The 13777-nt window shown below is 36.8% G+C and overlaps 2 protein-coding genes, 1 non-coding gene and 1 pseudogene across 3 annotated transcripts; 1 reads left to right on the top strand and 3 right to left on the bottom strand.

The window, feature by feature from the left end:
* The first annotated feature begins 1266 nt into the window (after positions 1-1266).
* Positions 1267-2409, top strand: LOC129305627 (protein SODIUM POTASSIUM ROOT DEFECTIVE 2-like; annotated as a pseudogene).
* Positions 2410-4487: 2078 nt separating this feature from the next.
* Positions 4488-4575, bottom strand: LOC129307499 (small nucleolar RNA R16). Its single transcript, XR_008592393.1, has one exon. It is a non-coding gene; the product is annotated as a small nucleolar RNA R16 (small nucleolar RNA).
* A 2340-nt stretch (positions 4576-6915) lies between these two features.
* Positions 6916-10783, bottom strand: LOC129305628 (uncharacterized). Its single transcript, XM_054945612.1, has 3 exons — positions 9647-10783; positions 8625-8808; positions 6916-7760 (listed from the first exon to the last, which is right to left on the bottom strand). The coding sequence occupies exons 1-3, from the start codon at positions 10676-10678 to the stop codon at positions 7132-7134; spliced, it is 1845 nt and encodes a 614-aa protein (XP_054801587.1). The 5' UTR covers positions 10679-10783; the 3' UTR covers positions 6916-7131.
* Positions 10784-10939: 156 nt separating this feature from the next.
* LOC129307245 (uncharacterized) lies at positions 10940-13199 on the bottom strand. The gene is made up of 3 exons (XM_054948148.1): positions 12692-13199; positions 11940-12028; positions 10940-11703 (listed from the first exon to the last, which is right to left on the bottom strand). The coding sequence occupies exons 1-3, from the start codon at positions 12771-12773 to the stop codon at positions 11080-11082; spliced, it is 795 nt and encodes a 264-aa protein (XP_054804123.1). The 5' UTR covers positions 12774-13199; the 3' UTR covers positions 10940-11079.
* Between the last annotated feature and the right edge of the window lie 578 nt (positions 13200-13777).

Genomic DNA, 13777 nt, shown 5'->3' on the forward strand with positions numbered 1-13777 from the left:
AATTTCAAATATAATGCCAACACAGCTTGTTGTCATGTGCTAGGTACGTAATAAACCTGCAGGCCACCTATACTCGATTCCACAGTACATTAGATATTCGTGCCACCATTTTTATTGTATTTTTGGTACTTCAGAAGACCAACTCTTTGCATAGACATTAATATGGCTGCTACCTCAGGCCCATCCAAACTGCTCTGCACAAAATGTTCAATATATATGAGATACGATCATATTATATTGTGAGATAAATAATAAAAAGGTTGTCTTATCTTTAAACATTTACAGTCTCATCTAGAATGGATGAAATAATGAAACCCTTGTGAAGTAAACTGGGTCTTATCTAGTCATAATGATGGTTCCATTTTTGTTAAGATGGTAAAGACAAGTGAAGAGTTAAGACAAATTCAGGGAACTTGTTATACATCATTTTCAATCTTAAAAGCAATAGAAATGTTAGTTGCATCGCATTAAGGTCACCCTTTTTTACTGTGTCTTGACATGGAAACGATACACCACACCGGAGCATCAAATTTAAATAAGACGTTCTCCTATTCCTTACGAACTTGAAAAATTTTGCATCCATCTGTTTCTTTTCGACATTTGATTTTGTTGCACGTCAAGATGAATGAAACAACTGAAAATTATTAGCATTCCTTTAATATGCAAACCTATTTTGGTTTATTGATTGATTTTTTTGCCAGCGGTGGTTTTAATGGAAACTTAACTCCTTTAAGATTTATTATGGGTGTGTATGATTCTAATTTCTTGTGTTGTTATTGATCAATCAACTTGGACATATTCCAAGTTCCTTGCCTTTTCACTAAAATAAAATCACATGAACGTCAAAATAAACAATTTAGTGTTGAAGTATAATAAATGTCTTTAAATAAATATATATCATAGGCCCCAGTTAAACGATATAAAGACAAATAAATTTTGTGGCAAATGACAAGCAAAAGTTATTTAAAAAATACTTATTTTGATATTTTTGGATAAAAAGTGTATGGAATTTAGACCTTGGATTTTCTTCTATTGAGTGAGTCATCTAAGGCTGGCAGTATAGTGGTGTGAGTTTCCATTTCAATCCCCTTCCTTTGTCTCTATATCTCAGCCCAGCTACTACCAACACTTAAAGGTACTGACTGAAACTCATAAGCATTCAGTATTTCATTTACAGACTCTCTATATATATATATATCCATCTGCCTGTGTGATTGATGCAGAAACTCTAAACCACTAGCTCTTCTCTGTTATCATTATCCAAAGATGAAAGGCATGGATATCCTCTGTAGCTCCTAAGCGTCAACAGCCATATGTCTGAGCATGGATCAAGCTTTCTCCTCCTCCTTCTCCTGCTCATCTTCCAACTCCATTCAACTGGGTAGTCAAGCCATTGATCGTCACAACCCCATTATCAAAGATTTTTCTAGATTCCCCTCCAAAGCTCTCACCTCCGCCCCCTTTCACTCACAGACTAACCTAAGACTATACCTTTATCATCACTAGAAGACTAACAAGAGCTCTTCTTCAAAGCCAAAAGACCTGTACAAGAGGAGTTCAACCAAGAGTCATGATCAAAAGAACAAAAGCAGTGCAGGAAAGCTGAGTGAAAATCTAAATATCATCAATTACTCTTCTAATACAGTTAACAGTATTCTTAGAAAGAGTTAGGTTAGAGTTAGACCACCTGCGGATTCAATCACTCCTGCTGGTTCATCTAGATACTTGCTGAGTGATGTTAATGATTATGACCCCGTCTCAGCATTACCTTCAACGCATGACAGTAGGCTCAAATTGTTCATCAAGATGAAACCAACACTACTGCTTCTAAACCCTCTGCTTCTTCTGACCAGGTTTCTTGTCTCTATCACTACTTTATGTTACTCGTTTAAGATTCTCCAACCGAAGCCATATCGATATTTAGGGATGAGGTATGTAGACTCAAATTCTATTGGCTATGACTTAAATGAATGTTTCCTACAAGTTGTGGTTTTGAGAGTTTCTTTACACTGCAAAGGCTGTGTAGGAAAAGTGAGAAAGAATGTCTCGAGAATGGATGATACCTATCAACCTTTTAAATTCTTCAAAACCTTGATTAGGCGTTGGGCTTAAGAAATATTCATCAAAGATCTTACTTTTTTTTCAATAAACCAAAATCTGTGTCAGTTTTGCATTCCAGTAAATTTCCCCAATGAAAGATGTACATGGTTAATATTGTGAATCATGTGGGCAGGGGTGAGTTCCTTCAATATAGATTAGGCAGCAAAGAAGGTGACAATAATTGGAGATGTGACTCCACTAAGCGTGTTAGCAAGTGTATCAAAGGTAAAGAATGCATAATTTTGGCCAGCATCAGCCTCAGCAGTTAGATCTAGCATCGCTGAAACAAAGACAACAAATTTAATCTAGTTGACGAGGAAAAAAGATGCATAATTTGAAGGTGAATGGGTTACTCATGCAATTAGCAGTAATGCAAACATTAGGAAGTTTACTTGAATTCTCTGAAAGCATGCAAGAGGTTGGACTTTATTTGGTACGATTAAATTGGATTTGAAATTAGCTAGGCTGTGGCCCAATCTCATAATCACATAGTATGTCTGTATCCCTAAGGTTTTGGCATTTTGCTGCAATCCTACCACGCTATTGTGCTGCTCGACACGGTACAATTTAATAATATTTTTTATTTTTCTCTCTTTTTGAGGTTTTTAACGTCTTTCCCGTACCTTAAATCACATGCTGTGATATAATTGGAAGATCAAGACTCCTTCTAAATTCTGATGCTGGCCAAAAGGTTACCTTCTCGGTTCTTGAACAAGTAATCAAACAAGTTCTTCTTCTTTACATGTTATTTAATGAAAACCACATAGTGGTGGGTGATAGGTTGTTATTTTCATGAGTAGGGTAGATTCCAATATGAATTTCAAGTTGTTGATGTTACCTGCACAAACAGTCTCATGAGTAAATTATCAACATCTAAATCCACTTTTCAAAGTTGTGATTGTTAACTTGCTTTGTAATTGGCCCAGAGTAATTTTGGCCTTGTTTCACAGCATATTTTGAAAATAATTTTCTATCTTTTAAAACAAAAAAATAAAACAACTTATTTGATAACATGTTTTCAAAAAATATTTTAAAAAATAAAAAAATAAATATTGTTTTAGAAAATAGAAAACAAAAAAGAATTCTGGATTATTATTCTAAATAATAAGGAAAAAAAAAAAATACTTATTTTTATTTTTTTTTATTTTTAAAACATGTTTTTTAAAACCTCAGTTTTTAAAATAACAAAACGAATATAATTCTAATATAGCCCTTTGATTTTTCAACCTTTTTCACCAAAATCCTCCAAACCATCTAAAGGCTTTAAAAACCTTTGATATGAAGATAGACCTATCCATCACCAACAAAGGCGTAAAAATAAAAAAGCATAAGTGTGGCGTGACAAATGACAAGCGAATAGTTCAATGGGTTTTGAAAGCCGGGTTGTAGCAGATACATGATAGTGACTCAATAAATTGTGGCCCGTGATATCAATTAGATGGTAAATTAAGTGTGCTACAGGTTACACATTAAAGGACAAGAGCAAGACAATAGTTTCACTGGCTTCCATATGACTATATATGTAAGTTATAATTATTTACTTCATATTTAGGTTATATAGTCTTCTGGCCATCTTTAAGCTATAGAAAACATACAATACAATACCATACAATATAAACATTGAAAAGTGAATCAAAGAACTTGAACTTTATTTATGCTTCGCGCCCCTCTTGTGTCAATTAATCACAATATAGATGTCAATGACTTAAAAATGAAAATGAAATGCGATTAGCATCGCTCACAAATCACAATTAGTCGAGGCCAGAATTCTCTGAGATTGGACCATAAGTTCTGAGCCCTAAGGTCCAACAAAGTCTGAAGCATTTCTTCTGCTACAATGGTGACCCCATACACATTAATTATGCTAAAGCAATATCATAGGCAATGATTTTATTCATAATAAAGTTGAAACTTGCACTATTTTCCATTTTGTTTGTATTTCTTCATTCCAATACCTATTATATATCTACGATCATGATTCATGTCTAGCAAGCATCTGCATTTCTTCCGCGACAATAGTGGTTTGTTTACACGTTCCAATATTTAGTAGATGTCTGCAATCATCATTCAATAACTCTCAATTTTTTCCATTTTTCTAAAAATAAAATACAAAAATCATTTTTCATCTTACCGAACAAAGACTTGCCTTATAAAAACAAATCAAAAAATTGGGTATGCATCCTGCTCAGAGAGAGCATATTCACTCATTGATATATCTCGTATTTGCAAATGTATTCAGTAACTCATCACCACAAAATACACACCCCTTTTTAAGTAAAACTGGCTGTTCCAGAACGATCCAACAAATCACTTGCAACTTGCAACAAAATTAAGGTAACTTTAAAAGGTACACTTTGAGTTCATCATCACCATGCAATTCATAAAATATTGGCATCAGATAATAAGCGGAGTTAGTGGTCCACACAGTAAGTAAATTCAGTGTGTAGGATAAGAATTTTTTCATCATTTGCCATTGAGGGTGGGAACAATTATAAAAATATGAAGGCGAAGCCAATAAAGTCGAACTAAATTATAAATTTATCACACAATAATCTGACAACTTGTTAGATAAAGTTTCCAACAAATTGCCGAAACAATGTGAGGGCAAACCGGACAGAAAGAAAAGGGCAGAGGAGCAAAATAGTTTGAGAAAGAGAAACTCTTAAATAGACAATAGTGGAGATAATACACTTCTCTGGAAAGTGGCAGCGAGAACTAGAAGCCGCTGGCTCACTTCGCACATACGAACTCCGAACCCTAATATTTGAAATGGGATGAATTGCGATTATCTGAATTTATAAGCCCAAAGTCCAGAACCATTTGAGCGGATTTGCGTGAGGTATTGCCAGCTGTCGTTATATCCCGGGGATAGTAGGGCCGTAATGAACGGGCCTGGATAAAAAGCCACGAGGGATGGGCTATGGGCCTGATAGCTTTGAAACATCGTCACAATATTGAGAGGGCCAGAGAAAGGGACAATTTTCATTTTTTTAAAAAAAATCCAAATTCAGCTTAGGTTTTTAACCAAATCGAGAGGGCTAGTGTTTTGAAAACCAAACTGGACCTAATAAATGATCCAATCACCAGCTGCTAATCAAAATGGCTTGGTCCAACCAATTAGACCAATTTAGCACTTAGATCAAGTTGACCCAACTGATTTTAAGAGAATCGCATTTGATTTGAAAACTAGAGTGGGTCACCCTAGTTCAAAGCCAAAAAATAAAAAAAGAAATTTAGTCTAAGTTGCCTAGATTCATGATTTCTCTTCCTAATCTCTAGCTCTTTTATGTCTTCTCTTCTCTAATCATTGATCTCTCTTTCATGACCCAAGCTCAATCTTTGACCTCTGCCTCCAACTCTAGCACTCTAGTCTTTGGTATCGAGATTGAAAGCTCGTGAGTCGTGACATGATGGCATGCCTCTAACTCTAGCATTTTGCTTCAAGATAACAAGCTTGTGCTGACATGCATCTACCTTCAACTCCAACGATCCAAATATTTAGCCTTTGACATCGAGATCCAAGCACTATCAATAAAAGTAATGTTTTATTTATATATTTGTGTATATAAATTTTATTTTTATTTAATTTTTATATCATTGGTTTGACTTCCTATCTAACCAATTGAGCCATGAAAATCACAACCCCATCCGCCTTCTTGTTCAACATCTGGTTTGGGTTTCAAAATATTGGCAAAACCTCTTGTGGACAATGATTTTGAAATCCAAGCACTAGCCTTCACCGACATTGTAAAATACTATTGAATCAAAACCAGTTACAAGCTAGCACATTCACAATTTATTTTGAACTTTTTACGGTGATGATCTTTGATCTAGAAAGCAGTTTGATTGTACAAGTTTAAGACTTGAACTACTAATGCACAATGAGTCTAGAAAGATGAGGAGACATCTTTATCTATTTATTTTTTGGGTGCTTGGTAAGTAGAAGAAATAGCTATATAGACTTTGTTGTTAGTCAAGAGCATCTCTCCAAGATAAGTAATGGGTAGAGCTTTTTTTAACTAAATTGTTCCCTATATTTAAGTTATAATTAAAAAATATCTACCATTCATGCAAACTTTAATTAGTCTAGAAAGATATTTCCATTGCCCTAAAATTGCTAGTTTGGTACCAATGACAGAATGGCGGTTCTTGTCCTCCATGCATCACTGGCCCTTTGGTAAAAATTATTATTTTTTATTTGTAAAATAATTTAAATTATATTTTGATCCCCCATTCTTCATTTTATTTTCCGTTTGGCCCTCCCTATTATCAAGCTCCAGGTCCGTCCGTGTTTGGTAGAACACAAACTGCCCTTTGGCTGGGCCAGCTCTTTTACCAGGAACCTGACCCACCAACTCTTTGAAGAATCACTCCAAAACCTTGATCATTGATTTTTGATGATCACTGCGTCTCTGCCCCCCGCACGACTTAACGTCAAATTCCACTTTACTCTGCCACACTGCCAAAAGACCTTCCCTCTTTAATTGATTCATCATTTTCTCCTTCATTTCTCCTTTCTCGGTTGAGGCGTGGCGGTGGAGCAGAATACTGCATTTTAATAACAATTGAATTCAGGAATATCTCAATCACATGTTTATGTTTGTGTAACTTTCTTTCAGAGATACGAGATCAATGGACTTGTACTAGCATGAGTTCAGAAATGCATGGAGGGGCGTTCACTTCCATAGAGAGATCTCTTCTGCTTCGTATTTGAATTCAGGAACAACGTTCATTCTCATTTCATTTCGCATAAAAATTAAAATCAAATGTAATGTAAGATCTCATACATTTTTTTATTCCATCTTCTTCGAAGCATTGCCACCAACAGCATCTTTAGCATACCAGCAATCGTTGATGAAGCCACAAATGCAAAATTTCCCAAGATGCGACACGGCTTCCAAGGCACATATATATATATATTTCCCACATAGAAATTCGAAATTCGGTTTCATGAAAAAGATTGAGATCCTTTTATTCATCTTTCGATGAAATTACGGTTGCACTAATTGATCTTACATAAGACGCGGCTCCCTACTTTGGGGTCAAAATGTCTAATGAACCAGCGACTTCTGCCACTAGATCATCTAATAGCAATCTCTCAACTTCCCACCCTATTGTGTCGACGTCATCTCTCACGTCCAACCACTCCGACTCCATTACAAGCACCTTTCCCAGAGCGTCATCCTTTACTTTTTCTTGGCTCTTCAGCAAAGTGCACAGATCATCTTGGAGCCTCTTTTTCATCAGTCTGGAACCAATATTTGTTACCTTGGGATTTAACCATGGCCGATCATTCTCAAATTGCTTGTAGATCTTAACGATGCCCGAATTCACACGGTCAAAAAGCATCCTCCTTTCAGGCCTTGAACAAGCACTACGATCAGAGTACCTCTTTTCAAGTTCGTCGAACACTGTTGGACTCACAGGCCACTCGGGAGAGTACCATCCTTCCGAATAAGAAAGGGGATAGGCCCCATCAATGCCAGACTCAGACAGGACATCAATAATGTAGGAAGACTCCCAGCTATCTCCACGTAATCCATTCCCTTCTGAAATTCCAAGACATGCTTCCCCACGATCATCATCGCTTGAAATCAGTATGGGTCCCTCAACACATTCTTCGGATTCCAACTTTAGCAGCTGAAGTTGCATTCGAAGACCTAGCAAGAAGGACACGTTCGTTTAAACCAGGAACGCAACCCCCGCGGGGGGGAAGATATATTGATGACAAAACAGATCAAAGTTGCAAGTAAGACGGTTCACAAACTCTTGTACTAGTGACTCGTGATCTTACCAATAAAACAGATAATTCAATTCAAATCCCAAAGATCACATGATAAGCAAGAGATTGTAAATATGGTAACAAAGGCAGTTCTGGCAAAATTTAGCAAGCTATTAGCGAACATCAGTTTTGAAATTGTTTCACAATATCCTAACGAAGATTAAATTAGATATTAGATAATTTATTAATGACACGACAAAGAAGTAATAGCTCAGATGAATATTTTCAACTACAAATTAAAAGGATGCCCTTCAAGTAACAACTAGTTTTACATTAATATTGAGAAGTAATGAAGTCACTGAAAACTAATAAGGAACTATTATTATGCGTGGATCACAGTTATCAAGGTCTTTCATATTTGCTCATAGAATCCGTGCAACTGCAATAATGATTGTTCATTTCATCCACCACATACAATTCAAATGGATGAGAAGATAATATTGTCAAATAGATGAGTAAGCCACAAGGATCAAATAACAGTAAATATTGTTCAATTTGTCATGGAATCAAACAGCTGCATTTAATATTTTTTCCCTTGAAAATAAGACAAGAAAGTTATTCATGTTGCACAATGATAGTTAACTAATTCTGTAATTACTAGGGATTTTAAGTCCTAACATAACCACAACAATTGAGTAAGCACATCACGTACCAATGATGGAAGAACTAAAGAAGACAAAAGGAGGGGTGGTGATTAAACACTACATTGTAAATAATCAACACAAAAGTCTGATTCAGTTACCTTGGAGGTCAGCGCTAAGACTTTCAAAGCATTCAGAACAAGATGATAGATCATCTGTAAATGAAGGCTCCAGGACAGAAACTGGACTTGGTTGATCAGCCTCTTTACAGCATGAAGATTCGAGTCCTGGTACAATTGGTTGAGAGGAGACCGAACTTCCACTGGAAGAACCAACTGACGGCTCCTGAAGTATACAACGTACATGTGAGAAGCAGGAAACATAAAACGCAGGCTTAAAAATAGAATGCACAACAATGAAAGAACTAAGCGAAGTTTGGGAACAAAGTAGAGCGGCAAAGACAAGATGAGCTTGGTGTCCTTAGATTTTAGAAAAAGAACATAGGTTTTAAGACTTGATACAATTCCTTTTAGCACCATGCACATTTGAAAAAATAGTCTGCAAATGACCAAATATGATAGATAGGCGGGAGGAGAAAAGAATATGAAAAGAGTGACCATGGTAGTCAGAGGTGCTTGCCTTAGGTGCGCTAGGTGCCGAGAAGAGGCAATATTAAAGCAGTAATAGGATAAAATAGGAAAATACAAAACCCAAGCTTAAAAGCCCAACTCAGCCCTAGAGATTTGAAAATAAGTTAAAATAGTTATTCCTATTTTAAAATATCATTAGATTATTAGTTTTTCATAGTTTACAAAACAGTCACATAGGACCACAGGCATATTTTTTGAGTAACATTAATTAGTTAACTTTGACGTCTGACTTGATAACACTTTAGAAGTGCACTTGATATTATTATGAGTTATGAATTGATGTTTATTGCGATTGAGTAGTGATGCACTTGACTTAATTAGTGCTTTGAAGATTACTATGTCTAGAGACTTGAACATGCTTGAATGGTTAAGTCAAAATTTATTCCAAATTTGCATATCTTTCTCACTTTAACCACCTTGCTTCAATTAAACATGCATCTTTCTAGCGCCTCTCACCTAAGATAAGATAGAGATCTGGTGTCTTAAGGGTGACTTTCACCTTGGACTACTTTGTTAGTAACAATGGAACAGACAGTAGAGAGAAGCAACATCCCACCAAAACACAAAGTTAAGGAAAAAGAACCCAAATGTATGCATATCAACTGGAAATCCAAAAAACTTAACCTGCTGCAGTAAACTGTCTCCTTCAACAGCACTAGGGCTGCCACTGGTTGATATACCAGAAGGTAATTCTCGAAGGTCTGGATCAGGAGATTTAGAAGACCCAGCTGGGCTTTTGGTGCTGCATCCACCACATCTTCAGTAATCACACTTGTATCTCTGAGGATCTCAGTTAATGAACCAGATGATGGAACTTCTATCTTGGGTGGATCTTCTTCAGGCTTGGCATTCACTTTATCTTGGATTGTGTTCATGTCTGGTGAAGAATCATAAATTTCCATATTTGTACAATGAGAAGACCAGGACTTCTTGTGACCAGATTTTAAGTTTCTGGTATTCAAACCTTGCTGCTGATAAAAACTCTTTGCAGCTTTTCTTCTTTCCCGCTTAAGGGCTTCCTTTGGCATAATAAATCGATCAGCATGAAGTGTCCTAGGACTTCCAAATCCTGCGGATGAAGCAGGAAGAGATCTTGATCTTGACAGACTTCCCATATACCCATCCTTCCAACCATCCTTACTACTGATACCCAAAGGTTCAACCGACCCAGCAGGTGTGCTCTTAGTAGCAAACTTATTATGGTAACCTCCCCCAGAAGACGTAATCTTAAAATTTGCTGCATTCATTTCCTTATCAGTTATAGCAAGCATTTCAGCCAGTGTGCTGCCCCTGTTGATGGCTTGCCCCTGTTGAGACTTGTGCGTCATTTTCCACCTCTCTGATAATCTCTTCTTTGCCTCTCTACAAACAGATGATTCACTTGAACGGGATGATGGCCTGCTATGATTACTTAAGTCTACAGAGTTTGCCAAGGTTGCCGATGTTATCTCTGATTCCTCTACAGATTCATTTTCAGAGAAGTCATAAGAACTATCATCCCCAGCATATCCTCTAATTCTAGAAGACGAAAAAATTGTAGATCCATTGTGTATACTACATTTCATTCGCCTAGTGATTTCCTTCGCAATTTCCTAGATTCCATTGAATTTTGCCTTGAAAACCCGACAGTACCAGGAAGATTTCTCTCACTGAATTCAAGGCCCCTATTTCTGACATCTGGATATGCAGCACTCTTTCCACTCTCTGATAAGAAAGCATGTGAAGAACAAGATGATGAAATGAATTTTGTAGCATTCTGTACCTTTCCAATATTGGGTTTTAGGACAACAATCCTTGTGGGGATTGCATCTTGTTTGTCTTTTCCACTCAACTAAGCTTTGGTGATTTTGGTGAACTATGGACAGCATGCCTTCTGTCAAATTGTGCAGGATAACCATCAAGATGCTTCTGATGAGATCCACTGCAATTCAACCTGGTTGCGTCCCGAGCTGACCTCCAGCTGAAGTCATGATGCTGTTCCATACTTCTCCATATTTGTTGATCTCATAGCTTCTATGTATTTACAATGTGATTGAAGTGGAGCAGATTGCAGATCATTTAGATGCTTTTTAAATAAAGAATCTGGCCGCTGAAAATATTTTAGTAGAAGATCTGTGTTGGAATCCAGAACCTCAAGTGCATCATCAAATTCCTTTGAAGAGAGTGAATCCCTGTCAGTTGCCAGACGTTTGGCGTCCATGAACTTCTGTTCAATGAATGATATTTCAGCATCAGTTGCAATCAAGTCAGCACCCTGGGACGGATACCTACAGCTCTCTGCCTTTGGGATCTCTGAGACCTCGAAGACATCTTTAAATTCTTGCTGATCCCCTGAGCTTCTCCTGGATGATCGACCACTATGAGTTATCTCCAACTGTTGTCTTCTCTGCAGATGGACTTCAGAGGAACTTTTATGTTGCTTATTAGCAGATTGTTGCAAGGGCATCCCATCAAGACCCATCAATCTGGCAATAACACTAGGAGCTCTTCTTTTGGACTCAGTTTCTCCCGACATCTCTTCAGCTAGTAACTTCTTTATGGGAGTACCAAGCAGTTGTTTTGAAGATCTCCACCCGAATTTAAATGACGACTGCAAAATAAAGGTGGAAAATGCATGAGTTCATTGCTGCCAATCTATTAATTCCTTTTCATTTCTTTTGAAATAACAGATAATCTCATAAAGATAATTTAAAAAAAAAAAATCCAAGTGTGAATACAATAAACATTCAACTTGAAGAGAGTTTTTTCTTCATTCATAAATGCAAAGAAGCAGATCATGCATTAATGGAGAGAGGCTACCAGAGACAAAAGAAAAAACCGGCTCACCGAATTTTCAGATGCGACAACACTAGCGGAAGGGCTGGAATCGGGGAGCAAATTAGGATGTTTTCTCCGTCTCTGAACCCCCTTGTTTCCTGGAAATGAATTTTACTACATTATTAGGTTGAATATTCAAGAGCAGAAATGAGGAAGGCTTTAATTAGCATTAGAAATAGCGACAATAATGCACTTAAAATTACTAAAACCCTGGCCAGGAAACAATGACAAAGGTCTCAATAAGGGTTACTTATTACAGTATCTGGTAAAAGCAGTTGAAAGAGAAGCGGCAAGAAATCGTGATGCTCACATTTACGCGTGAATTAAGGAAAAAAATTCCTTTGAATACAACTGATTGACACAAAGTGCTTTTTAGAAACGATCCATAATGAGGTATTGTAATTATATAACATCATGATTTCTGAAATTTATTGTTAACCCAAACAAAATTATACCGATAGCACCAAGTAAAAAGTTAAGAAGCAGTTCACAAGCCTAATTGAAGTAAACATACAAGCCAGACGAAGACTTCAACCACCTAAGGTTCACACTGAGAATTAGAAAGTGTCTGTTTCTAAGTGTATAAAAATGCTGTACTGGACAGCTCAAGCAAGAAGTCGAAGTTAAGTTTTAAACCGTTTCATGACCAAGAAAGTCAGAAACTCTCCAGGTGAACCAGCTTCGACTCCATCACTGAGAAACCAGGCGGAAAGAGGGATGAAAAAGAAAAACGAAAAAGAAAAGGAGAAAGCGAATGAAACCTTCAGAGAGAGCAGGATGGGGTTGGGAGGAGCGATCAGCAGAGGTAGGAACGTTGGATCTCTTGTGGCGAAACTTCTCCATAACCAGTACCAGTCATGAAAGATGCCTGAATTGGAGGCAGCGAGATCGATAATAGAGGAAAGGAAGCGGAAAGGAAGAGAGAGGAGGGTTGAGAGAAGATCACGGGAGGGAAGAAAAACCCTAGGATTCTCAGCTAATTCAAAAATGCGTGACAAGAGCAAGCAAAGTGAGAAAGAGAAGCAAAAAAGGGGAAAACAAAAAATGCAGATCTTAAAATGTGCGACATCATTGATTTCACTTCCACAGAGGGAGAGAAAGAGAGGGGAAGTGAGAGCAAGCAGCTGATGATACTGAGAAAGAAGGAGAGAGAGAGCAAGGGAGAGGCGGGCATTAATGGAGGTCCGTTATTGGCGTCAAGAGAGGGAAGTGGGAGAGAGAGAATGGGGGGAGTGGTAAAAAGGGGTGCGGGTGGGGCTTATTTTTGAACTTTCAAAAATGCCGACATACGGACGCCCGGACCTCGCCCCGGTGCGCGGGCAAACTCCGTCCAACCTCCCTTCCACGTGTCAACTTCCCAGGATTCCACCTGCGTCTTCTCAGGGGTTTGGGTTTTACGTGCCTCTCCTTCCTCCTATTGTCCCCCACCCCTCCCCGCCGGCTGCCTCCACTTGTTAAATAATACTCCCTCTGTTTTAATTTATAAAAATATATATATATATATATATATCACATAATTTAAAAAAATAATAATATTAATTATGTTTAAAAATAAAAATTAAATTACAATACAATTTATTAATTATTAATTATATTAATCGAACCTTCATTAATTATTTATTATAATTATAAATAATAAAATTATTCGGGATAACTTAAAAACTTTACAATAAATTCTTATTAAAAATATAATTTTGATTATATAAAAAAAACTAAAATAATAATTTTTTTATAAATAAAAATAGAGGGAGTAAAGTAATATTTTAATTTTAATTTTAATTTTAACCCAAAAAACGGATGGAATTAGCCAAAGATATATCATTAAAAATATTTTATCTCTGTAATAA

This window comes from Prosopis cineraria, unplaced genomic scaffold (genome assembly GCF_029017545.1).
Source record: "Prosopis cineraria cultivar Desert tree isolate PC_DT_omini unplaced genomic scaffold, ASM2901754v1 PC3, whole genome shotgun sequence".
Taxonomy (NCBI): Eukaryota; Viridiplantae; Streptophyta; class Magnoliopsida; order Fabales; family Fabaceae; genus Prosopis; species Prosopis cineraria.

Coding starts and splice junctions, on each gene's coding strand:
- LOC129305628 (XM_054945612.1), bottom strand. CDS start 10,678: ATGAAATGTAGTATACACAATGGATCTACAATTTTTTCGTCTTCTAGA. Junction 8,809..9,646: donor GGATGTTGCTTCTCTCTACT/GTCTGTTCCATT, acceptor TGTATACTTCAG/GAGCCGTCAGTTGGTTCTTC. Junction 7,761..8,624: donor TCTTAGCGCTGACCTCCAAG/GTAACTGAATCA, acceptor CCTTCTTGCTAG/GTCTTCGAATGCAACTTCAG.
- LOC129307245 (XM_054948148.1), bottom strand. CDS start 12,773: ATGGAGAAGTTTCGCCACAAGAGATCCAACGTTCCTACCTCTGCTGAT. Junction 12,029..12,691: donor CCATCCTGCTCTCTCTGAAG/GTTTCATTCGCT, acceptor ATTCATTTCCAG/GAAACAAGGGGGTTCAGAGA. Junction 11,704..11,939: donor TTGTCGCATCTGAAAATTCG/GTGAGCCGGTTT, acceptor TTTATTTTGCAG/TCGTCATTTAAATTCGGGTG.